The sequence below is a fragment of the Haplochromis burtoni genome, unplaced genomic scaffold, assembly GCF_018398535.1.
Source record: "Haplochromis burtoni strain Fernald_Lab_line unplaced genomic scaffold, NCSU_Asbu1 Contig_57, whole genome shotgun sequence".
Lineage (NCBI taxonomy): Eukaryota > Metazoa > Chordata > Actinopteri > Cichliformes > Cichlidae > Haplochromis > Haplochromis burtoni.
Genome location: NW_024582418.1, coordinates 2,476,048 through 2,501,229, shown reverse-complemented (window position 1 = coordinate 2,501,229; position 25,182 = coordinate 2,476,048). Strand labels below are relative to the sequence as shown.

The 25,182-nt window shown below is 39.1% G+C and overlaps 2 protein-coding genes across 2 annotated transcripts; both read right to left on the bottom strand.

Moving 5' to 3' along the window:
- Positions 1-10,139: 10,139 nt before the first annotated feature.
- On the bottom strand, positions 10,140-15,838 carry crls1 (cardiolipin synthase 1). The gene is made up of 7 exons (XM_005922472.3): positions 15,231-15,838; positions 13,649-13,786; positions 13,140-13,269; positions 12,972-13,057; positions 12,266-12,334; positions 11,468-11,559; positions 10,140-10,644 (listed from the first exon to the last, which is right to left on the bottom strand). The coding sequence occupies exons 1-7, from the start codon at positions 15,681-15,683 to the stop codon at positions 10,548-10,550; spliced, it is 1,065 nt and encodes a 354-aa protein (XP_005922534.1). The 5' UTR covers positions 15,684-15,838; the 3' UTR covers positions 10,140-10,547.
- Positions 15,839-16,059: 221 nt separating this feature from the next.
- Positions 16,060-24,449, bottom strand: mcm8 (minichromosome maintenance 8 homologous recombination repair factor; the record flags this gene model as incomplete). Its single annotated transcript, XM_014333608.2, has 20 exons — positions 16,060-16,872; positions 17,482-17,671; positions 18,555-18,631; positions 18,770-18,979; positions 19,073-19,286; positions 19,366-19,561; positions 19,875-19,955; positions 20,076-20,136; positions 20,311-20,448; positions 21,163-21,193; positions 21,500-21,638; positions 21,724-21,804; positions 22,016-22,161; positions 22,735-22,820; positions 22,960-23,158; positions 23,252-23,349; positions 23,501-23,650; positions 23,841-23,923; positions 24,050-24,115; positions 24,320-24,449. Coding segments are annotated over 20 exons (2,469 nt in total), but the record flags the coding sequence as incomplete, so codon positions are not given.
- Positions 24,450-25,182: the final 733 nt, after the last annotated feature.

Sequence of the window (25,182 nt, the reverse complement as noted above, 5' to 3'; positions counted from 1 at the left end):
AGTAAGAAACAAACAAAAATAATAAAAAGGAGAAGAATGTTATCCCTGATGCTCTATAACTTACAATTCTTATTTTAGGCAGAGCGATTTGGCTGTCGTTTTTATTGCAGAATTAATAAATAAATTAACTTCCACCATATTAATATGGATCCAAGAATCTCCCAGATGGAAACTGGGTAAATAAAATAAAAACTAAACAACACAGTATGTATGGTTAAATATCATGTATCTAAATAAGTTTTTGATGAATTGATCACATAGACTGCATGTAAAAGATGGCTATGGCTTTATTAGTTTTGAAATGTGAATCAGTCATATGTAACTACAAAACAGCAATAGAGCAACAAAACTAAAAGCATTCAGAATAGCTTGTGTGTTGTATCTGCTGTATAAGCTGTATATAAAAGAGTTGAGGCTTTGGCTTTGCTTTTCTCTTCTCCAAGGAAAGAGAAAAGTGACCCCAATAAAGTGACTTAAACCTGCATTATTTGTAATTGCCAGCAGGGGGCAACAATTCTGGTGGCAAGAAGGAGACTGATTGTATGCAAGTCTGTGGGAAAATGACTCTATTTCTCCCTTACTTTATAACCTTGGTAAACACTTCTTAATGGGTTTATAATCTCAGTCCCTAGCTTCAGGTATTTTTCAGATCATTTTAAGGTATTTTAAGGTATTTTTCAGATCAAATAGAGAAAAGAAAGGAGTATAAAATAAGGTGGACCTTCTGATCTAAGTAAATCACTTCCACTTAAACGTTTTTTGTGCCCTAGATTGTCAGTCAGATCTACCCCTCACTTGCAATAGCCATGTTCAAAGCAACAAGATGCTGACGACATCATATTTTAATGACATTCATATTTTGAGATTGTTGTAGTATTTTCAAGTGTCATTAATGGCGTGGATTTAAGATAGCAAGACAGGGAACACTGCCCACCCATTGCTGTTTACCTTAACACATGTACCTCCTATGCACACTTATATATGAAAATATTTATTTCCATATGCCATTACATAAGTCACAAAAACACAGAGCTTGTTGCAATGCAGCAGTGTGACCCCATAACCTCCACAGGGTCTTACACAGTCATGATATGCACTATTTCAGGGCCCACTTTACCAGCTATGCAGCCTCCTACACACTCACACTTCAGTGCATGAAAAGACACGTGCAGAGACTCATGTTGCCATGATACTGTGTGATACTGTTCGTCAGCGCCAGAGCCAAAATTATCTGTAAATATACAAAATTAACATTTTGTTGACAAGCTTGGCTGAAAAAACAAAAACATGACTGTATTGAAACGATGAGCTACATAAATTTAACATGAATTTAACTTTTACCAAAAATGCCATTTAGTCTTGTATAGTGAAAAGAAAAGATGTGAGAGAACACATCTGAAGTCTGTGCTCGCTCATCAAATATCTAAGCAAGGCATTTTTGAACACACAGACACCGAGCTCTAAGAGCCGACAGATTTTTAGATGAAATCAAAACCAACACTGATGAAAATGAGGATTAAAGAGGCATTGTGTAACTATATTTGAGCCAGCAGCAGAAATGTCTGAAATGGTTAAAGCATCTATCTTTGTGGCTTTACCTACGAAATTTAACCTCAAAGTTAAAGTTTGTTAAAATCTTCCTTCGAGATTCAGAATAACCAAATAATCTAAATGCGTTGACATTAAAAGGCAGAAAATTATATCAACGTGACAAGAATTCTATATACTGATTGAAGTTAATTTACAGTGGAGACTGACCAGGACAATCATGCAGAGAATTGCAGCCTAAGAAGAGAGTTATGCACATCTGCATATATTAAGGCAACTTTTCACACTTGAGCACAGCAGATGATATAGATACATAAATATGGCCAAATGCTCATCAAATAACCTTTTCACTTATGTCCCAGGGACAATGTTTTTAACAAGTATTAGCTGATGAGAGTGTCTATGTTTGTCAAGATGCCATAAATGATTATTTTGACTCTCCAGTTTCCTCTCTGAACCTTTTTGTGGAAACTAGCTCTGATGTCTGCAATAATATATGCTTGTTGTTTAAAATAAAATACACACTTACAAATAATGTGGATGTATCTGTATATTTTAGCAGCTTTGCAGTAAAATCTTCTGGCTTCTTGAGCTCTGAGATGTGACAAAAAACAGCAGGAAAAGAAATTGAAATAAGTCAAAAGTGCAAAAGAGCAGGTAGGTTTTGCACTATGGTGAGATGACACAGAGCAACTGAGAAACTCCCACAGCCAGGTTCTGAGTTTTTGTCACGGATGGCTTCAGTTCAGAATCTTCCTGTTAAATTTTCATATAGCGAGTGCAGCGAACACAGACTGTAATCGGTAGCTAAGTGCTGCCTTTTAGTAGCATTTCTGGGGGTGCAGAGTTCTCCAGTGAATTTCTTTTCTGCATTTATAATTCAAGCAACATGAAACACGTTGCAAGTCTTTGAGGATTAGATTAAAAAAAAAAAAACACATAAAAAAACTAAGACCCATTTAAATTATAAAATTATGATCAACTGAAGTTTTTGGCAGTTTTAAAAATGTCTGTTAAAAACAGGTTTTTATTAGAATTTACAATGACAGGCAGGAACATCAAACCCACTCTCTGATATTGTTTAGTTCTCTCTTATGGCTACAAAACACTCGTTCCCGAATGGCTTCTACAACACCCCTGATGATGTCTTGTCACAATAAGATTTTGGCAGCAATGTATTCCTTCTTTATTAGATTCTTGATTAGATTCAGATATGGGAAATGAGGTGTCCAAAATCAAGCTGAAATCTTCGTTTTGTCCCTCAAACCGTTCTTGAACCATTTCTGGAGGGTGGCAGGGTGTATTTTCCTGTTGAAAATTGGCCCTTTCAATCAGGGAATACCGTTGCCAGGCTTAAGTAGGGGGTTATGTTTGAAACTAACACCTACTTCAATGCTTCTCAGCAAAACATTGCTCTGAGCTTCACGCCACCTCCACAGGCTTGCCTTGTTCTCACAGTGTATCCTGCTGCCATGTCTTCCCAGGTAATTGCACATGTTGCTGCCAACATAAAAGAAAAGGAGATACATTAAACCAGGTCCCCCCAGTTCATCTTCTGCCAAACCATGTGCCTACTGTAGACCCCTTCAGGGATGAACAGGCATCAGCAGGAGCAAAGCCCTTCTAGAAGAAAATCAGAATGAATGTGGGCAGTTTTCTGATATACCCTATACACCAAAGTGGGCTATAAAAATATTCCATACACCATTATATTACAGTACCAGCACCTGCCTGAACCACTGATAGGATGGATCCATGCTTTGATGTTATTTAAGTCAAATTCTGACACTTTCGAATGTTGCAATAGAATTTTTCCCCTAACATTTTTCCAGTCTTTGTGAATACTAGTCTCAGTGTCAGTCCTTCAGTTCAAGGTTCAACGTATTGTGCATTCAGACATGTTCTGCACACCTGTAGCAAGTGGTTATTTGAGTTTCTGTTGCCTATCAGGCTGAAGCAGTCTGGCCATTCTCCTCTGTCCTCTGACATCAACAAAGTCTTTTCACCCAAAAAGCTGCCACTCACTGGATATTTTCTTTAGATTAGTAGTTTCTAAATGCTCTAGCACAAAAAATCACACCATGTTCAAAATCACTTAATTTCCCATTCTAATTTCAGTAGGTCGTCTTCACCACATCCACATAATTTATTTAGCTGCTGCAATGTGAATGGCTGATATCTAATTAGTTAACAAGCAGTTAACAAAGTAGCCAGTGAGTCTGTTGTTCCCATTTTAGCCACAGACTGGCTCTTGATTTTCCCATAGATTTCTATTCTAGATTCTTTACTTTTCATATCTCCACCTTATATAGTATATCTACAATGGCTACAGCTCCAGAAAGCTGCAGTTCAAATTTGTTGTGACACTTTTATCTTAAGCAACATCAAGAGTTTCAGTAATATGTGCTGCAGAAGCGCTTCAGTGAGTCATGCCCCCCCCTTCATTGGATCACTTCTGCATACCAGGAACACCTGATAAGACTTGACATTCTGAAGATGTCCAAGCCACTAAAATAGACAACACAGCTGCTCACAGCCTTAATTTTGCCCATTTTTCTTAATCCCAACACATCAAATCTGAAGCAAATTGCTGTGCTAAATGCAGTCCATCATGCCATAGGTGCTATTTGTAACAAGATAATCAATGTTACTCATGCCACCTGTCAATGGTTATAATGTCATGGCTGATCGGCGTATTACACTCAGTCACCCACTCGTGCAAAATGTGTCCTGCCTCAGTGTCCAGATAGAAGGAAACATTGCTTACAGAATACAAAGCCATTTCAAAACAGAGACTGCTCAGAGTTTCTGGTAATGGGACTCCTTGTTATGCACCAGAATCCCTCTACAGAAGCAAAAGTAGCAAACAGATAATAATGATGCAAACACTTTTTTGTTGTTGTCTGGATTTCTAATACTGAGTCACATTTTACTGTATCTGGCTCACAGGTTATTAAAAAATTATTAAGTATACATAAAAACCTTTGTTAAAATAACATTTTAGAGTAATACTTTTAAATTAAATTTTCCACTATGAAGGACAATTACAGTGCTACGGTATTGAAATTCTTTCCTTTTGAATCCTAAATGCTACAGTTTGTATACTATGCAGTCTTACTAAATGTGTTCTTTGCCCTTGCCCACATCTTTTATAACCAAATGATGGCCAAAAACTACAGAAAAAAGGCAGCGATTATGAATTTAAGAACATTTCTTTCCTTCAAGAAATTGCTTGTACTTTGCTGCGCACCGCATTATCAACAGGAATCTCAAATCATAAACGCTGTACAAAAACACACAACTTAAGACACTCCTACTGCCCACACACTGGCACTCACACAGACACAAGTGCACATGTGCACACACATCAACAGACAGATGCATTAACACACACACATTTGCACACACCCCAATCTTCACCAGCAGATCTCCGTGCTGGGAGCTTATATAAGGGAGAGTGGGAGGCTGAGAGCTATTTCAGGACCAGAAAAGATGTAAGTGTGCAGGAGCATGTGTGTTTGTGTGTGTGCGGAGCTATAGTACCCATATGGATTTGTGTTGGTACGGCTTTGTGAGTGTAGGCCTGGTGTAAGCACTATAAGGACTCTGATTCAGTGGGTTTCATAAGCAGTCAAGTTTGAAGTGAAGTTTGGCTCAGAACCTCTGGCAGCTCAAAGTCTCTGTGCCTACGACGTGTCCAGTCACACCACGGAGCTTCATGAACACACACACTTGAAAGGCAGCACTCCCACGGAGCTGTGCAACTGGAAAATGCCTGTTTACTTGTCGTAGCCACAGACAAATCAAGTGCACCCGGATGTTGTGGCAGCCACATCCTTGCCTTCGCAGCTCTGATAAGAGCCTTTTGAAAACCTTTTAATTGCAGTCTTCTCCCTGAAAATCCTCTCTAAATTGCCTCAAGTCTCTAAAAAGGATTATAAAAGAGTCTGTTCACAACTTTGTACTTAAGAAAGAGTGCCAGTAAAACTGACTGCAACATGTTCTGTGGATTATACAGAATAACGGGAAACACATTGCTGCCGTCTTGTAACTGTAATTATTTATGGCCGTGAGCACCACAAATTAAATGCAGTTCAACTGAACCTGATCCAGTGAAACGATATGACTACCGTGAGAAAATATGTTCATGCTGGCAGAGTGGTTACGGGGACGGACTGTGATGTCAGCAGTTCAGTCCACCACATTGCTCCAGACTGAAATGTCTTGTCAGATTTTGCATGGACTCGCATGAAATTTCACACAAGCACAGAAACAGGCTCAGGAATGGCAACAACCATGGTGTCAGACTCTTCAGAGGATGCTGTTGATAACCTACACAGCAAAGGCCAGATAGTACACACAGGTGGTGGCTTGTGTCAAAAAACACTGAAGTGGAATAGCAGTGACCAGGGAGGAGTGGTGTCAAATACAATCTTCTACTTAATTACTGTTAGCCATTTGAAAGGAGACTTATTCAATTCAGAGTACATCTTCATACCACATGTCCTTGGATTTTATTAGAGCTGCTTTAATAAAACAAGGCTATTTAGTTCCTCTCCCTGGAACACCCTGCCCTCTGTTTATGCCCCCAAGTTTTTCCTTGCATGGTGTAAATTATTTTAATTCTTTAAAAAAAATCAATTACAGGATTAAAGTTGAATTTTACTTTAATAAATGTGAGCATGATAGCATCAATAAACTTGTCTTTGCTTTCTTTTTGACAGTCCTATTCACTCAGCTAGTTTCATCCCTGTCCTACAGTTTGAAAAGCAGTGCTTTAAGCCTACTAGTTTCTAATTGGCTTCACCTTAAAAACAAAATGACCAGATAGGCGATGGTTGGGGCTTCTATGCTCACAACCACAGATGTGTGACCAATATGTAGCTATTAGGGATATTTTCTCTCGCTATTATCATATATCAGTAGTTGAAAAAATACTAGAAAATCAGCATCTAGCGGAGTCTGAATCCTATGTTTTTGACTCAGAGGACAAAAACTGACCTGATCATGTGAAACTTTAGCCATGTTTAATATGAGCATCCACTACTATAACATTACCTGACAGACAAATGTAAAAGCAAAGCAGGCAAAACAAGATTTCAAAGACATGTCTGTATAGGATATGTCTGTATAAGTTCTCAGTCATCCAGGTCATGGTAGTCTAAGGAGCTTGGAAAGAAAGCAACTGGATTTCTTTAAATTTCCTAAAGATGTTACATTTACACTGAAAAAAATAAAGGTCACTCTTTTGAGGATGCCAGTGTTCACATTTTGGATCGAGAGCACAGATGGTTTGAAAGAGCAGCAAAAGAGGGGCTGTGAATGACCGTCATTGAACAGAGGGTGGCTTATGACAGCAGCTGTCAGCCACCTACAGAGCAGTCCTGAGATCCCTTTGCAGGCACCTCAACCCCCACTCAACTCATGCAAAGTCTCACAGTGGTTTTACCCACAACCTCTAGTAGTAATGACTCATGCCTTTCTTCACAGCTTGGCTCATGGGATGGGATGATTAATAGTGGGTCACCGGCCCTCCTCCACTTGGGTTTAAATACCTAGACTCGGCACGATTTGGTTTATGTATGTATCCATCCATTTCACCAGTCTTGAAACTAATCTAATAAAATCATCAGGAAACAAGGAGTCTCTGTTGAGATGTTGTTGGGCAGAGCTAAAGCTTTCTTTAGCTCTGGAGGACAGAGGATACCTCTCACTTCTCACTTGATGCAGGGCTGACTGAAACAGTGAGAGGTAGCCGCAGGGCCGTGCTGACACAAGCATACAGATCCAAAGTTTGTCCTTGTTAGTGTGATTCAGCCTGTCTGTGGGTTTTGGAGAGCTGGGCTGTGAAGTGTGAAGGCACATTTGGCTTTTTTCGCCTCCATCACTAAATCATCTGTATGAGTGTTGGAGGGATTCTTTAACTGGTTTTTCCAGCAGGTTTTGAACCTGGCTTCACTAAGCATGGATAGTCCCAGGTGACAGTTTCTCAAATGTGTCCTGTTAAGTTTTGAAGAACAGGTTTGTTCAACTAAAAGATGAGCAGTAAGGAGAAAATGAGAGTGGCACCAGGTAGAAAATAAAGAAAATAACACACCATTCCTAACTAGCAATCACCGTCAGGTTCTGCTCTATTGTTTAGAAAACTGAGTAATCTGGTTAATCTAACATAATTTACATAATTTAACATATTTCTACTTTTAGCTGACCCTCTTTTCTCTCGAGTCTCACAGTGGAAAAGTCTGTCTGTTACACTAGAGCTCATAGCTGTAGTGCAACAAACTGTGCACCAGTTTCTACTTTTGCTATAGAAAAAAAATGTTTATTTTTTGTCCTTCCATTTTTTAAATTCTTTCTGTGACTTTAAACAATTCCTGTTTAAAGTCACTAGTTAAGGAATATGACTTTAAACAGGAATTGTTAAATATATAACATATAAACACCTAAATTGTCAACTTATTTTTGAACCTTATCTTAAATCCTTTATTTAATTATAAATGCTTATCTGTTAAAATAATCACATCACTGTACAGTTGATTGCTGAGGTCTTTAAATATTTATTGACTGCACATTAATGATACAAACAAGGCCTCTACTGACACTAATGTAAAATCACCTTCGGCGTTTCTTTGCCATTTCTCCATCTAGTGGCTGAGAAAGGCCTTACAGTGGCTTACTTAAACTATTCTCGTTCAAGGTGAATGAGTTGAGTAGCCAGACTAAAGTTTTGTTTATTAGTGGTGTCAGCCATTGTATATAAAGAAAAATAATCCCCACTGTGTGTTTTTTTTTTATATAATTTGGTTTGTGTTCTTGCAGAAGATGACCTCCTGATAGTTCTTAAATAATCTCATTATTTTCACTTTATTTAAAAACTTGTTTTTGCATAAAATGTAAATGGAAGATCCTTTACTCAAGGCCAGAAAATACAAATCCGTGAATTCTACTTTAATAAGTGAGAAAGTCATTTTCTGAGACAAGAGCACTGATTTCTTTGTAAGTGTGTCTAGACAAGAAGATTAATTGCAACAGACCAGGAGTCATTTAGACTCCAGTAACCATGAATGAGATGGAAGAATTTGAAGGGATAAGAGATGGATTTCCAAAGGGAAGATCATATTAGAAAGCAAGAAAGCAAGCAAGAAAGCAACAAAGAAAGCAAGAAAGAAAGCAAGAAAGAAAGCAAGAAAGCAAGAAAGCAAGAAAGAAAGCAAGAAAGAAAGAAAGAAAGGCAGGCCTTGGGTAAAAGCACTAAATAATTGCTGGATGGAAGATTTTGCCTTTTAACCTGAGAAATGTTTTAAAGGCATCTTGGAGGTGCTGTTATACTGAGAATAAATCCTGAAGACAGTTTTCATCTTTAGCTCTTTGTGATCTAAATTCTGACTCACTTTACTGACAGAACCATCACCGTGTAAATAACAGCTGTCAATATCTGTCAGTCACGATGACACGCATCTCACTGAAGTCCATCACAGAGGGCTTGAAGGTGTGTTTTCCCCATCTTTAATCTCAAAGGCATAACTAATTAAAGCTTCTCCCAAACACTATATGAAAAGACTGTGGGGCACCAAACAACTTCCAAATTATACTGTACACATCCAATTAGTCTTATCAAATATAGACTTTGGGGGAAAAATATAAAGCAGCAGAACTTCTTTAAGCAGTGTTTAAATAAGCGTAGGTATCAATTTGTTCTCGGTGACGGATGTCTCATATTAAAATGGGATCGTTTAAATTTATTCACTGAAGATATAATGAGGAGACATCCTACTCAAGGCCATGAAAACAACTTGCAAAAGCCTGGCAGTGATCAGCACATGCTCGGCGAGGAAGCTGCATTACCCAAGTGGTGCAGAAAATTGCTGGGAAATAAATGGTGGAGATGAAAAGGTTATGCTTTCTCGTTTCCCCTCATCACACTAGTTTTCTTCTTGAGGGAAAAAATGCGCAGTGGAGTAAGATACGACCGCCTGAGGAGTTCATCCGCAATGGCTCGCGTTCTCCCCGGGCCTCTGCATAACCTCTGGCTTATCAGGCATATTGATCCCAAGACTGGAAGCACTTGAAAACAGCACTGCAGTTGTTGTGGTTTTTAATGATACACATACATAAAAGCAAAGGAAATGTGTGCAATCAGTCCCTATTATTTATTTTCTTGTCTACAATACATGAGGAAAATAATAAAATGGGATCCTCACCTTTCCCAAAGCTGAGGTGTTTTGTTCTCACAACAGCTGATAATTTGAAGGTTTGGATTAATAGCAGCAATTTAAAAGTTGATGCTTTTTATTAATTATTCAAGTAATAATAAGATCATTGACTCCACATTCCTTAATAAGGATACTAATCTGCAGCTTGGCATTGGCCTTGACAAATTTAAGCTCAAAGCAGCACTAAATGAATCAGGACTGAGAATCTGATGGGCCTGTAGAGCCCAGCTAGGATGTCATTTCACCGCGCACCCAAATTTTAATCCCCCGATTGTTGGTTTTAAATAGATCAGCTGTCACATGTGTGTCCCATAAGATTACCCCTCCCTGAGGAAAAAGAAAAATCCCCTGCATCCGAAAGATTCTCGTGGACAAACATGAAAGCAGATTTCCTTTTTAATCATAAATCACAGTTGTGTAAAAATGACAATCATGTGACAATAATTAGGTTCACATTGCAACCCCTTGATTGAAAACCTAAGAAAAAAAATAAACAGAAGCTCTTGTTTCGTGTTGTGGGTGGACGGTCTATATTTGCGTCTGCTGTTTTTATCCTGTCTCTGAATGCTGTCTGCAGGCTCCACTGCTGTTAGGCGTTTCTGTAGTGTTGCAGTAAACCATCTGCGGCCTCGGTTGGTTTCCATGTGTCATTTCCATGGTGACATGTGTATGGTTGTCACATCCACTTGGTCTTAGAGCTCCTGGCGATCGTCCATCCGTCTGTCCATCCTTTTACTGGGGCTCAGTGTCTCTGGGGCGACTGCTTTTGTTCTGCTTTCGGTGCGTTTATGACGGTGATCTGGTGTTCAACACCTGAACAGTCTTGCGGCCGTAGTGCCAGTAGCTATAACCTGATGCAGTTGTAGTCACTGCTGTAATATACCTGCAACATGATAAATGACATGTGCTGTAATACACACCAAACTTTGAAAGTATTTGGTCAAATTATTTTTAAGTGCAAAGTTAGAAAAAAGATGGAGAGGTAAATCCTTTTTATATTAATATTAAAAGAATAATAGAATTTGTTATCTTATTGTGGTGAGGAATGAATTAATCTCCAGTTTGTTATAAACATTAAATGTGTTGAATTTGAAAGTGTGACTATGCTGCCCCCAGTGGTCTTATGAAGAAAGACACATTGGCTAAAGAAAGAGTATGATGAGCTTTAACTGTAATTTACCCTCATTCATTTCTTAACCTGTTGTTTAACTTAAAACTCGATTTAATTGGAAAAATTTATTTTAACTGTATATACTATCTTTAGATATTCGATATAGTCTGTTTAATCAACCACAGCAAACAAAAGCATTTAAGATTTGTCTTACAACTCTAAAATCTAACTAAATAAAAGCCCATAGTTTCATATCAGTAATCCAAACTGTAAGGCTTGTAAATCAATTACGATGCTCAGTTCAACAGTCCACTGAAGTAGATTTGTAAAAATGTAGGTTACTATGGCACAACATGTTTGTCATTGGTCTGATTTCTACTCAAGCTCACTCTGAGGTGCGGACTGAAATGAGTCAGTACACTTAACCTGAACAACGTGCTGCAACAAACAGCATTTATGTGCTTGACTGAGATGAGACCATTTGCATCCATTGTACAATTTTTTTTTTTTTTGGTTGTACCACCAGACTGAAAGGAAAAGGACATTTTGGATATGAAACTGCGATTGCATAAGTAATGTGGAGCGTGTGGTTTACCATAAGCACTGCAGCAGGATGCTGTCTGTATACTGGAAGACCGGAGCGGCCAAAGAAGCTGCAACCAGACAGAGCTGAATGGCCGTGTTAATCTATTGGAAAAGAACATGAATCATGAATAAAATAAAAGTCAGAAAAGAAAGATGAAAGCATGATAGAATTTTGCACGTATCTGAAATGAAATTATGCTAGTATTTCAGACTGTTTAAAGGCTATTTGTGGATTCAAACATAGAATGAATCAGTGTCAGGTGTATTTAAGAGAAGTTACATATTTTACATAGGCTGCAGTAATAAACCATATAACTTGAGAATGTTGGCTGAAGTTATGAATATTAAACCCTGGATAAATAAACTGTGCAAAATTGGGAAATACTGAAGCACAGGTCTTTTAAACAAAAATGAAACAATTTTTTAATTATCTGGGTGTTGATAGGGCACAACAGGCACAAACTAGCTTTGTTCATATCCTCATCACATTGAATGTCTACCTCAAAAACATCCAATGTTTACAGAGTTTAACTGACATCCAATTTGACGCCAAGCATGAGGAAATGTGCCGATGCAAGATGCACAACAGGCTGTGTAAAGGTGCTGATGAGTAGCCTAAAGGCATTAATCATTTATTGTTTAGTAACTTTTGCTTATTGAGTGTAAAGATTAGTAAACTCTGTAAAACTACATCAGCGGTGCTCCTAACACGTGTAGAGGTAAAACTACATTACAAACACTTCATGGTGAAAGGTCTTCTACAGTTTTCCAATCGGTAAAGAGCAGAGTGCATGGTTGTACATCTCACCTTGCTGATGAGTGTGGGCTTGAGCTGGGCAGTAGTATAGCAGGGGTTAAAAAACTTGGTGAGGGTCACCTGCAGAAATAAGAGGAGGAAACTGTAGATTCAGTATTACAGATACACACAATGCAGTCCAGAATCACTGTGGCCCCAAAATAGTAAAGAGCAGTTAAGATTTACTTTAGTAATATTCATCACGTTTTTGGTTGAAGACAACATAAATTGTTATATAGATTTATTTATTCATGTTTTTCAACTTACAAATCAATACATATTTTCTATTCTTACATAATATCTGAGTAATCATAGTAAACCTCTGTTTACTGCACTATAAACCTCTTAAAGTATGCTTAAAAAGAACAAAGAAACCAAAATAAATATATACAAAATAAAATATTATTGTTTGAACGTAAATATACTCAGCAAGCGCGCTGCCTTGACAGAGGGTTGCACTCTCGAAGTGCTTCCTTTCAATTAAAATGCATTATAAATACAGGGATGGATGGGTATAAATAATATAATTACTAAAATCAACTGTGCCATTTTTGGCAGTGAGGACTACATTGCAAGCACCCTCTGCTGCACCCACAGTTTAGCTGCAGCAAACTTCTGTACAGTGCACATGAAAATATCTTGAAATTTGAGTGTCTACATGGCATTTAAATAGAAGATCCTCAGTTAAAGTTTAGTTTTTTAGAATGATATGTCTCACCGGTGGAGGTACCGTCTTGTATCTGACCCAGAAGACAGCAGCTATCAAACCAATGTCTCTGAAAATCACTAGAGCTGTCAGTGGAGCTGAAACAGAAGTCCACAGTTAAAAATCTTATATCCTTGTTTGAGACAGGAAGAAAACACAGAAATACACTGAGTATTATACCTGGTATAAGTTCAGCATAGGTGAGACTGACATATAAAATACTGATGAGAATCTTGTCAGCCAGTGGGTCGAGAGCACTGCCCAGTGCCGACTTTTGAGTGGGCCACGTTCTGGCAATGTAACCATCCAACTGAGTAAGAGAGAATGAGACAAAAATGAATAAATAAAGATGTAAATTCATTGTGGTACAAGTTTCTAAGCTGAGCTAAGTAAGACAACTAAAAAGGTTCGGGGCAGATCAGAATGCAGTGAGTCCCAATTTAAAAGCCTAATTAACTTTATTTGCATCTCATGCATCTTGATCTTGATATATTTCAACTACCACGTTTTTAAAAATATTTTTACAGGTGCATCATTGACATGTGTTAAATGTCCAAAACTGTTTGCAATCCTCAGAAGCTGAAAATGAGTTTACAAGATTTCCTTGTACAGGTGTGCAACTCCAGACTGGAACCACACACCTGTGCAGGAAGTGCTTTAGTGTAAATGTCCGTTTATGTGTAGATTACCAGGTCAGTAGCTCCGGCCAGCGCAAACAGAGCCAAACTGAGGTGAAATTTCTGCTGGATGATCAGATGACCAAGGAATGGAGCCAGCAAAATCCGACACACACATAACAGGTTGGGGATTGTCCATGGATTCTCATACTGAAGAAAAAAAATAAGTAAATATTACGACAGAGTTTACAGCTAGAGCTATTAAAAAAAAAAAAAAAAAAAAAAAAAAAAATCATCACAGAACTTGCTTCAGATCAGTCAGCCTAAATCTTTTCTAGCAGCTGTTCTCAGTAATGTGTGCAATATATATCGATTCTGCATTGGCCTTATAAACAAATAAGATGACATTTACCAATGGCAGGAATTTATATTTTCTCTAATGACTCAAATCAATTTTATGTTGGCAAATGCAATAGTTAGCTTTAAAACAGTTTTTTAAATAATGATTTATTTGTTTCCCTTATGAGTAGAGGACCTACAACAGGATACAAGATGGTGACAGTTAAATAAAAATGAGAGACTCCATTTTTTATCAGGTCCAAGGAATATGAACGTGTACCAATGTGACTTATCACTATGATTCATCTAAAACAGTAGGGGAGAAAATAGTTGGTGATATTGTTGTTCTACAGTCACAGAACTTAAATTTTCCTAGAGGACAAAAAAACCCAATAGTGACCAAGTAAAGCTCGATTTAAGACTGCAGATCTACTTCATAACTGAAAACTCCTTTTATCCCTACACCACAACCTTCCACACCATTCAAGTCACAGTGGTATTTAGTAATTAAAAGCTTATGTTAAGCTGGGTCATATGGCGGTTAACACTGCTGTGTCATAGGACGAAGGTTCTGGGTTTAAATCCAGTCTGCAGAGTTTATGTGTGGAGTTTGCATGTTGTTTGTCTGCATGGGATTTCTCCAGGTACTCTGGCTTCAAAAACGTTGTTCATTGGTGATTCTATAAACTGGCTCTAGGTGTGAGTATCAATGGTTAACATTCTTTTTGTGTTATCCCCGCAACAATCTTGTGACCATAAACCTCTATGACCGCTGACACGGGCTCCAGCCCACCGCAACAAGTGGAAGAAAATGGACTGATGGGTATTTTAAACATGCCATTTTTATGTACAGGAAAAACTATTTACTTGTGGACTTGTATTCATTAAACCTAATAAGGCTGTTTTACGAGGAAACGTACTGTAAAAAATCTTGACATTTAAACCTCTGGGTTCACAGAGTCCATTGGGCCAGTAAATGACCCAGGGTTTGGGATAGCTCACAAACACAAAAATCCAGTTTCTCTTTTCTGGAACAAAGCCCAGTGCTCCCTCTTCAGTGGAAAATTACCCACAAAGCTCTTCTAGTGTGACCAATGATTACACTATTGTAAATTCTACTTAAGCAACTGTGTGTTTCTTCATGTTTTGGTCATGTTATGGTCATTGTTCCTTTTAAAAGTATAAACCATTGCACCGTTTTGGCCAGCAACTGATGAACACACATGAGTTACACTTTATTAATTGTTGTACAACATGCATCTACGGTGCCTACCCCCTTCTGTGAAGTTCATACTCCTGTCACCTCTGTACTCACCAGCTCTTTGAACTTGAACAGTCCGTGTCCCGGTACCGTGCCGGCGTCACCCCTCTCCTCTCCGGTGGAACTGTCCGGCTTCTCGTCGGTCTTTCCACTGCACAGTCCTCGAGCGCTCGGGGACAGCAGAGCACGGAAACTGGCCGCATACCGCTCGTGACCTCCCTGGGTCATGGGTATAGGTCCTTGCACGTGCCATGGAGTCTGCTTTCCCTGCTGGAGGACCCCACTCCAACACGCGACACGGCTGTCTGTCCCTTTGAGTCTCGCGAGGTACGAGCCGCTCACCTGAGGTCGTTTCAACCTAGCGAACTCCGTGACAGGTGTGTATCTGAGCCGCCATGATACGGGCTCCAGTAGGCACACGGGCGCACTCCGCGCGGACACCAGACAACGAACGTTTGTGTTGCGGCACAGCGGTGCAGAAATCCCCCGAAAACACAGCGTCATCATCTTCACGAGACTTACGTTACAGACCTGCTGGCCTCGTGCCGTTTCCCCGCGAGTTCATCGTGAAGTTAAAGACCCTGATGGTCAGAGCCGACGGGTACCCTCATCGAGCCAGCAGGCTGCCATGTTGCCGTAAATCGATACGGTACATGATGTCGTAAAACTTACTTTCCTTCAGCGTTTTTAATTTAAAAAGAGAGTCGCTTATTTAAATAAGTGGTGTATCAAGAGATAGAAAAATCAGAAAATAGTCGGACTTGTCGTTAATAAATTGTAACAATTTCTTAAATAATAAGTAAATATTTAGCGTATTAGTCTTTTGAATTACAAATTAAAAGCATTTTCACTACCTCCCTTTTTGTAAAAACAAAACAAAAAACAACAACAAACAAAAGGCTGATTGTTCCACATCATTTAATAAAGTGCACCGCAGAGAGACAGAACGTAACCATGAACGTATGTTTAAGACAAAAATGAAAAGCAAGTACTATACATCCAACAGGACACCCAATACTGAAGTCAATCTTTCAGAAAAATAAGAAATTTTATAATACAAGGGCAGCTTATTATGACACTATTATGGGTTGACGGGGTTATATTAGTGCCTTCTCTAAAATATAACCACAGACAAGCTTACATAAACATCATATACATATTATGTTCATTCTTCTGAAGTATTCTTTAAGTATTTATAGAAAAAAAATGGTAAGTAATCAGTTTTCTTTCATATTCAGTTTAGACAAAGTTGTGTAACTTAAAGGCAAAATTTGCAACTTTGCTTAAACTAAGGGTTGCCCGGTTCTGAAAATCTATCTTTATCTGGATTATGAATGAAATGTTAAGACAATATATCAATCTCAAGTCTAACATTTCTCTGGTTAGTGGGATATTGTCTTTACAAGAAGCTGTGGTAGCGGTAAAGATCAAGTTTCAGTATTTCCTTTTTTTTTTCAGCCTTGTTTTTGTTGTTCGTGGTTTTTTCTATCTCTTCTAATGGTCAAACTGCAGTCTCCATTTCTTTTGCTTTTTACAGAACATGGTCCAATGATCGACCTTTTGATAAAGTCTGCAGGTTTGAGCCTGTGAAAGCTGTAAGAAGTTAGATTGTTTGCAGTTGGTACAGCTTGGGCCCTTTCTTCAGCAGAAAACCTTGTTCATTCAGGGAACTCAAGAGGCCTTCGAAATCCATCACCTAGAAAGAATTAATGATTGACTTAATATAATTAAGAATTATACATTTAATGCAATTAAGCATATCGTTTTCATTCATGTTTAAGTATGAAATCACTAAGGTTTGTGGTGAGGAGGGGGAAGCCAACCTGTGTATAGTTACAAAAGGCAAAATATAAAGGTTTTGGAAAATCTTCTCTATATAGGTACAACGCTTTGTGTAAAAATCAAAAGTATTGTACACAATATCTGACCGATTTCAGTCAGTAAGGCACCATTAAAGATGTGCTGTGTTTGATAAAACATTTAGAGTTGGAGTTTTATTTCATTTTGGGATAATCAAGAGTTCTAACCCTTGCTGATGTGGTCTACATATTGGCTAAAGCAGTGTCTGTATATCTTTAAATCTTCCACATGCTTTTCTAATGTTTGTTTTTGCATTTTTATTCACAAAGAGCTTAAACAAGTCGATACCTTTTTCCTATTTTCCTTTAATACAGTTTTTGTATCATGATGACATCCAAAGTAATTGCTCACAAATGGTGAGAGAACACTATTAATGTTTGTGTCTTTGCTTTATACTGTAAATCAGACACAGTATTTTTATTATTTTATATTTCAGTGCTTTCACCTTAACGTTCACTCTGTCGGCAATGGATCGAAGCGTCTGTACGTCGAACTGCTTCTGACCGGTCCTCTGAGCGTGCTGGTGCAGTGCATTGACCAGTCGTTTTGCAGCACTGCGCTGACTCATACCAGACCCGAGCTGAGAGCGCTCAAAGTCCAGATTGCCGAGACCATCTGAATACGTGTTGGCCAGACTGAAAAACAAGAACCACAAAACGAAGGAGAGAGAAATTTACATGCAGGTGTGAGCAATTCAGACGTATTAATATTGTGAATATTCTTTAACAAAAATATTAACACTTATCATCTTAGAGTTGGCTTTGGCCTACCATACTGTGCACATTATTACTAGTATGTATTTTCTGTGATATTAAAGTGTTGTATACCGTATCCCTGCAATAGCAACACCATGTATTTATGTTCCCCAGTGAAACAAGTCCAAGCATGTCTGACTGTAAGAGCTGTTTCAGTCTTCTATTACAATTTAGTTCCTAGAAAGGGAGCTACTTCAACAACCTCCAACAAAGCACAGTACTTTGCAAAATATGCAAGAAAACTGGTGGAAACAACAAATGTGTTTGAGGCAAAAACACCATTGAGAACAACCAGACTGCAAAGGAGGAGGAGCAGCTGGCGATGTGGAACTCAAGAGCAAACAGATGACTCAACTGAGCATTGCTAGCTCTGCTCCACATGACACTATTATGGATGGAGAGGGTTACATTAGTCCAATATTGTCCATATGACAATAAGCAAATGGTGGATGCAAATTACTGATGCAGTAACATGGTGGAAAGGCTTGGCTTTAATCAGCTAGTTAACAAGCACAAACCACGACATAAGAGGTACAAGTGTTGAGCAATGATTTTTATTTTTACTTTTATGCTTAGCGCCCTCACAACTATTGCGCTATAATGGTGTTGCTCCTGGCACCTTGGAGCAATTGATCAATACTTCAAATTAGGTAATGTGTCATCAAAGGCAGCAGCTAACTGAAAGGACAGAAAATGCATTTCATTTTCCTACATTTATAAATGCTATTGCCTACAAGCTGTGAGCATCGATTGTTCGGCTTACCTGTGTTTCATGATCTCAACAACATCCTCAGCATCACTCTTAGTGGCTGTTTCTCTCAGCTCCAACTTGACTCTTGCCTACACAAAAACAGCTACCATGAGACACCAGCAGGAAACTGATCCCTTCTGTTCCCCAAAACTGTATTTTTACTTTGTGTATTCATCCATCACATTTTGCCAGGTGTGTTGAGAGAATGCACCGCTATCCAAACCTACCTCAGTTAGTCTAATTAATGACTCCAGCTGTCGTGTGGTGATTGGTGTGGCATCAGTAGGGTTTGCCTGAGCTCTCAGTGACAGGTAGAACTCCTGAAGGGTTTGTGCTGCTTCAGGAGAGAGTTTGGGACGGACATACTGACGAGCGTAGCTGATGTACTTTCTTAAAAGGCACGTTGGAATGGGGTCTATACTTTGACCTGCAGGGATCTAGAAAAATATACACTTAATGCTTGAAAACAATCGCTTTTTTGTGATATCATTGTGATCCGTGTGCGCTGAGAGCAGACAGCGCATCTTTACCTGCAAACGTTCGGACAGTGGCATGTCAGAGTGCTCTAATAGGATTGAGGTCTGTAATTCAGTGTTATTTCTGGTAACTGTGGCACTGCTGGTTCTGCCTCTCCCGGACCTATTCGCCATGACATGCTCCGACAGCTGGCGGTCATGTGACTCGTCTGGGATGTCCAGGAGCAGGAAGACAACATCAAAACGAGAGAGGAGAGCTGATCCCATTCTATACAGAAAAAGAGTACACAAATGTAAATACAAGTCACATACTATACAATCTGCTGTATCCTCCATCTTTAACTTACTTCAGATTTTCAGAGACTGTTTTGCCTCTGTTGTAATGTCCTCCAACTGGGTTTGCAGCAGCCACAACTGAGGTTCTAGCAGGCAGAGAGGAAACTATACCAGCCTTCGCCAGACTCACAGATTGTTGCTCCATTGCTTCTAGCAGAGCCTGCTGCTGGTTGCCCATCTTGTCAAACTCATCAATGCAGCAAAGACCTAAATAAACAAGTAAAAAAGAAACGCAAGCAACTAACTGTGACACATGTGAAGCAAAAAGATTCCCCTGCAGGCTGAAAGGCTTGTCTGATAATTTGAGCCTGGCAAACTAAGTGAAAGTGGTCAAAGCAGTGGAGGAATACTTTGTGGAAGATGCTGTGAAGTTAAAAGAAATATAAATAATACTTTATACATGTTTTTTTTAAGAAATATGGTTAGATACCAAAGTGTAATTACCTCAAAGCCACTAGAACAGGTCGCAATGTTTTATGTTCACAGCACATTAAAATATGCTTAAAAACAAATTTCCCACCTTGGTCTGCCAAAACCAAAGCACCGGCCTCCAGAGCATAATCCCCTGTTCCTGCATCTCGAGATAAACTTACTGTGAGTCCTAAAGAAAAACAGAAAAACTGTAAAGATCACATTGCTAATTTGACTATATTTAACCAAATACTTAATGACTACTGTATAACAAATTAGTTAAGAAGTTTTCTACTTTAACACATTGTACCTGTGGTGCTGGTACTGTTGCCACAAACATAGATACCCCTTGGAGCCACGTTACACACTGCCTATGCAGAGTAAAAGACAAACGTAGAGCATAGTACTAGGTCGAAGAAGAACATATCAAAGTTTCAAAAAGGAAATACACAGCACAATACACAGTCTCAGCTTATGAGTCATCAACATAGCGCTGTTGACATGACATTAGTATTCATTTCTCTACGCAAAGTCCTCTAAGTTACCTGTAACATCTGACTCTTTCCCAGTCCGGGGTCTCCCACTATTAGGATGTGGGGGTCTGCTCTCACTGGAATGCTATTCTTGCCTGTTTGTTTCTGTCTGCCTCCAAACAAAACCAAAGCAAGGGCAGCTTTCACCAGCTGCAGATACACAAAGACACAAGAATTACATGAGACATAAGATGTTAGACTAAACTTTAGCATTGCAAGTAAGACCTCATTAGCAGCAGTGAAACTGATAAAAGTAGAGGTAGTTAAAGCAGATGAGTTTAAATACCTCGGGTCAACTATCCGAAGCAATGGACAGAGTACAAGAGAGGTGAAGAAGAGAGTGCAGGCAGGGTGGAGTGGATGGAGTCAGGGCTGATTTGTGACAGAAGGACAGCAGCAAGAGTGAAAGGCAAGGTTTACAAGTTGTAGTGAAAACTACTTTGAACTATAATGTATGGTTTGGAGACCATGACAGAGAAAGGCAGAGCCAAAGGGGTTTGGGTTTTCATTGGGAGTGATCAGTATGGACAGGAGTAGAAATGAATATATCAGTGACACATCTCAGGTCAAACACTTTGGAGATAAAATTAGAGGGGTAAGGTTGAGATCTTTTGGACAGGGAAGAGAGAGTAGATACACTGGATGGATACCGAATATGGAGCTGCCAGGCAGGAGCAAAGGAGGAAGATCATGGAGATAGATCATGAATATAGCAAAGGAGGACAAACAGATGGGATGACAGAGGATGATATTAGTGATAGGATGAGATGGAGTTAGACGATCCGCTGATGTGAGCCCTGACGGGAAAGAAGTAGTAATTTCTAATGAAAAGCTTGTTAGTGTACTCAGTCTTGCGGAACTCACCAGATGGCCGTAGATGACAGGACACAAAGAGCTGTGAAAACAAGTGGACGCAATTAGTTAAAATATGTTGATGTGCAGTAGTAGCATGCCATCATCATCAAAAAGTACATTTTTGGATGACTGAAGAATTTTATAGTTCTAAATCCTGACAAAAATAAAATAAATAATCAAGCTAACTAGATAACTTGAGATTAAATTGTTAAAATTGACTCATCGCCATACCATTCAAACTCCATTGTTTGGACAAAAATTTAATAAATAGATGCTGCGATAACTCTTAGAACAATACTACATGAAACTAGGTAGCTGCATTAAATGCAGTAAGTAATCATCTTACTGCACTATAAGTCGCAGCAAGTCAGGCTGTGACTGGATCTCCTGAATAGCATACAGTTCCTTCAGACTGAACTCTTCCCCACCACAGCGATCTTCAACTGTCCCGCTTGAACCTTGACCTCCCATCTTGGACTGCTTGCCTAAATATTTAGAAAAAGTTCCAGTTCATTAAATACTTAAGACTAAAGCCTATTAATATAAATGTGAAGGTCTCAAAGAGAATACCTTTTGTATTGCTGACAGAAGTAGCTTCAATGTAGAGGAGGAACATACACTGATCCTTATTTCCTCTAGAACTGCCTGGACCTAAAAAGCACAGTCAAACTATGTTTGATGTCTAAGTAGGAGGGCACTTCTTCCAGCAAACTCCAACTTCAAAGGCTTAGAGTTTTTGTTGAATAAATGCTTGATTTAGTTGAGACATTTTTTATAATTCACTACACATTTAGAATTAGAGACTGCACCGGTATTTCTTTGGCTTAACTTTTCACAATGATCAGAATGTGTGTTTTTGTACCATCATTGCTAACTCTCACTATCCCTGTCACAGTAACAGTGTCTCCAGGTACACAGCTGTCACAGAGGTCAGAGGTCAGGTGACACTCCACTGTCCGTGGGATTCGTCCAGTCTCCCTCTGCTCTCCACTTATCAACTCCTGCACCCTGAAGTGGCACAAAATAATTCAAATTCAATTGATCAGGGATTCATGACAAAGGTTATTTACACGAGATGTGACCTTTAAGGACAATACTTCATATCTGTGAACTGCTGATAAAGCACAATGTCCAGAGTGACACATGAAAACTACACACATATGCACAGTAAATGGTACACACTAAATAATACAAGCAAAAAAACAAAAGGTAAAGTCCCTTAATATAAATGACTGATAACTTACATACAAAGATTCTTCATGAATCAACTTAAAATTAAATGTAAGTGACCTGGGGTTAGGGTGATTATAATATGGACCGGCAACAGAGTAGTTTACGGACATGCAGTATATACCTCAAAAATACATGCAACAGAAAGGCTTTTCTTTGGAGGAGCTTTCATGCATTTTTACATGTACATTTAGATAAGATAACCTTTATTAGTCCCACAGGTGGGAAATTTGTTAAATATCAGTAGATATCAGTACATGGCATCCTTTCCCGCTCTCAAATAACAACTGCAACAACCATTTTTGTTAGCTATGTCTTACTGTAGTTTTTCACTGTACATGATATACTCACTTGATGATCTGCCAGTCTACAGTCTGTGTAAGAGGAGAATTGCGGATGGGGATGAAGGTATGACTGCGACAGTCTGGCTTTCCGCACTAGGTGATAAAACACAAACAAGAGATGTGTGAATGCTGACAAGAACGCCATATGCATGTATACAATATAACTTACAGCCTTTAAGTACAGGAAGAAAGTTGCAGAAAAAAGTTAGCGTATAAGTGTGCGTGTACATACTTTGGTAGGTGTAGTGTATTTCCCATGCTGCAGAGCCAGAGACAGTGTGGTCGAGCAGGTCCGACACCTGAAGGCCAACCTGGTGCATAGCGGTCTAATACTGCTCACTCTCACCACTGTTCCCTTCACACAAACTAGCCGGCCAAACACACTGGCACGTAACATTCGCAGTGGAGTCAGTGGCTCATAGTTATAGAGCCTGCAGGTAATTTACACAAATGCAGTCATCTGTATTTATTGTCATTCAAAGTGGCTGTCAAGAAAACAACTCATTCTTCACCGAATGAAATACCTCGCACTAATATGGGGAATATTGATGACTGGTGTAGCAACAGGAAACTCTTCCTCTTGCAGCTCAGCAGCTTGCTTCTCCAAATCCAGAGTCAACACCTGAATGATGTGCAGACAGTTTTCAGTCAGGGTTTGGGTTTTTTAGATTGACAGAGACTTAGAATTTGAGCATTTGTTATAATATGAACATCATTAAGACTGTAACATCCCGCTAGCATAAAATGTGTGGTAGGGTCTTTTGTGCGTGTACCTGGTGAATAGCCAATCCCAAACAGTTCAGCATCACCTCTGGTTGTTGTTTCAGTTGTGTGACTATGTCAGGAAGTGCCTGACGCACAGTTTTGTCTGCAATCAAGTCAGCATAATCAACCAGGACACTTCCCTGACGCTCAATTTCATCCTGTACACAAAAACAAAGTTCACTTTAAGTGACATGGAAACAGACAAAGAAAATAATATAGATGGATGAGAAATTAAAGGAACAAAAACATATTAAGTCTCTTAGTAGGATGCCACCAAGTAGTGCCATTGCTGTGACAAATGATAACTTAAAGAGCCAGTGTGTTGTGCACTGAGCTCATCTGACGAACCTTGTCAAACAGATGAATCCTGGAAGTGAAATATTTCTCAAACACTTTGATCTTCTCCACATTAGGTCCACTCTCTATAAATCCTGGACATAAAAAGACATGGAGATTACGGGCACAGACAAAGACAGATAATCCTGACTATTAAATGTGACGTCTTTCTAAAGTTTCCATTGTAACAGTGTGACAGGGACCCATTAATGCACACATACCATCTGTGAAGTAGAGTGTCCATCCTTTGTACGGACACAATGCATCAAGAGTAGTTTGACAAAGGACTGAAGAGACAGTTGAGCAGTTGGTTATTTTGTTGCAGCTGTTCATTCATTGCACAACCACAAATGTGTGGGGTTTTTTTTTAGACAAAGCAGTAACTCTAATATGTAGCATGTATTCACCTCATCTTTTTTCAATAGAAAAAGAAAAATATAGTTCTACTAATGGTTTCTTACAAAAAAACACTGTTTGTGTCAGAAACTCACCTCTCTGCGCTCTGTAGGTATGGTTTCCTGCTCCACCTCTCCAACCTCCTCCGGATCCTCCTCTCCATGGTCTACCTCTCCATCCTCCACCACTACCTCGTCCTCTCCATCCACCACCACCACCACCACTACCTCCTCCTCTCCATCCACCACCACCACCACTTCCACTCCCTCCTCTCCATCCTCCACCTGCCTCCACTCACCACTACCTCTCCTCTCCATCCACCACCACCACCTCCTCCTCTCCATCCACCACCGCCACCACTTCCACTCCCTCCTCTCCATCCTCCCCTGCCTCCTCTAGAAGAGCCTCTCCTGGAATCCTGTCCACTCATTACTTTCCTAAGACAATGAAAGGAGGAACAAAAATAAGTGACAGTATTAACGAAACACAAAACACTGTAAATATGCACTACAGCAAATGTTGATATATGTTGTGTTGATTGGCTCTACTTTTCCAAGTCAACACTGCAGATTTAAGATCAACTTTAACATTTTAAAATACTGTTGGGTAACTTAACTGCCCTTCCGTTTTAAAAACCGTGAAATCCCTACAGATCTAACTACACATTTCAGGTTACAAAGCTGCGGGCTAATGTTTCATGTCTAATTTCTTTCTCTCCAACAGTTAGTAACGTTATCCTTATTAGCCAACTTACAACTACAATCATCGACTTTTTCCTACATGTTCCGTTCAAAAAGTGCCAACAGGTAAAAACACACCGCCTGCCTTTTCTTGAACAGAATGAGTAAAAAATCTTAGTTTAAGAAAGTGCACAATATATTACTCCATAGACCAAAACTGTGTGTTTCGGTGTCTCAAAATTCACGAAGACTGATATTACCAAACAAAAATTCCCTCC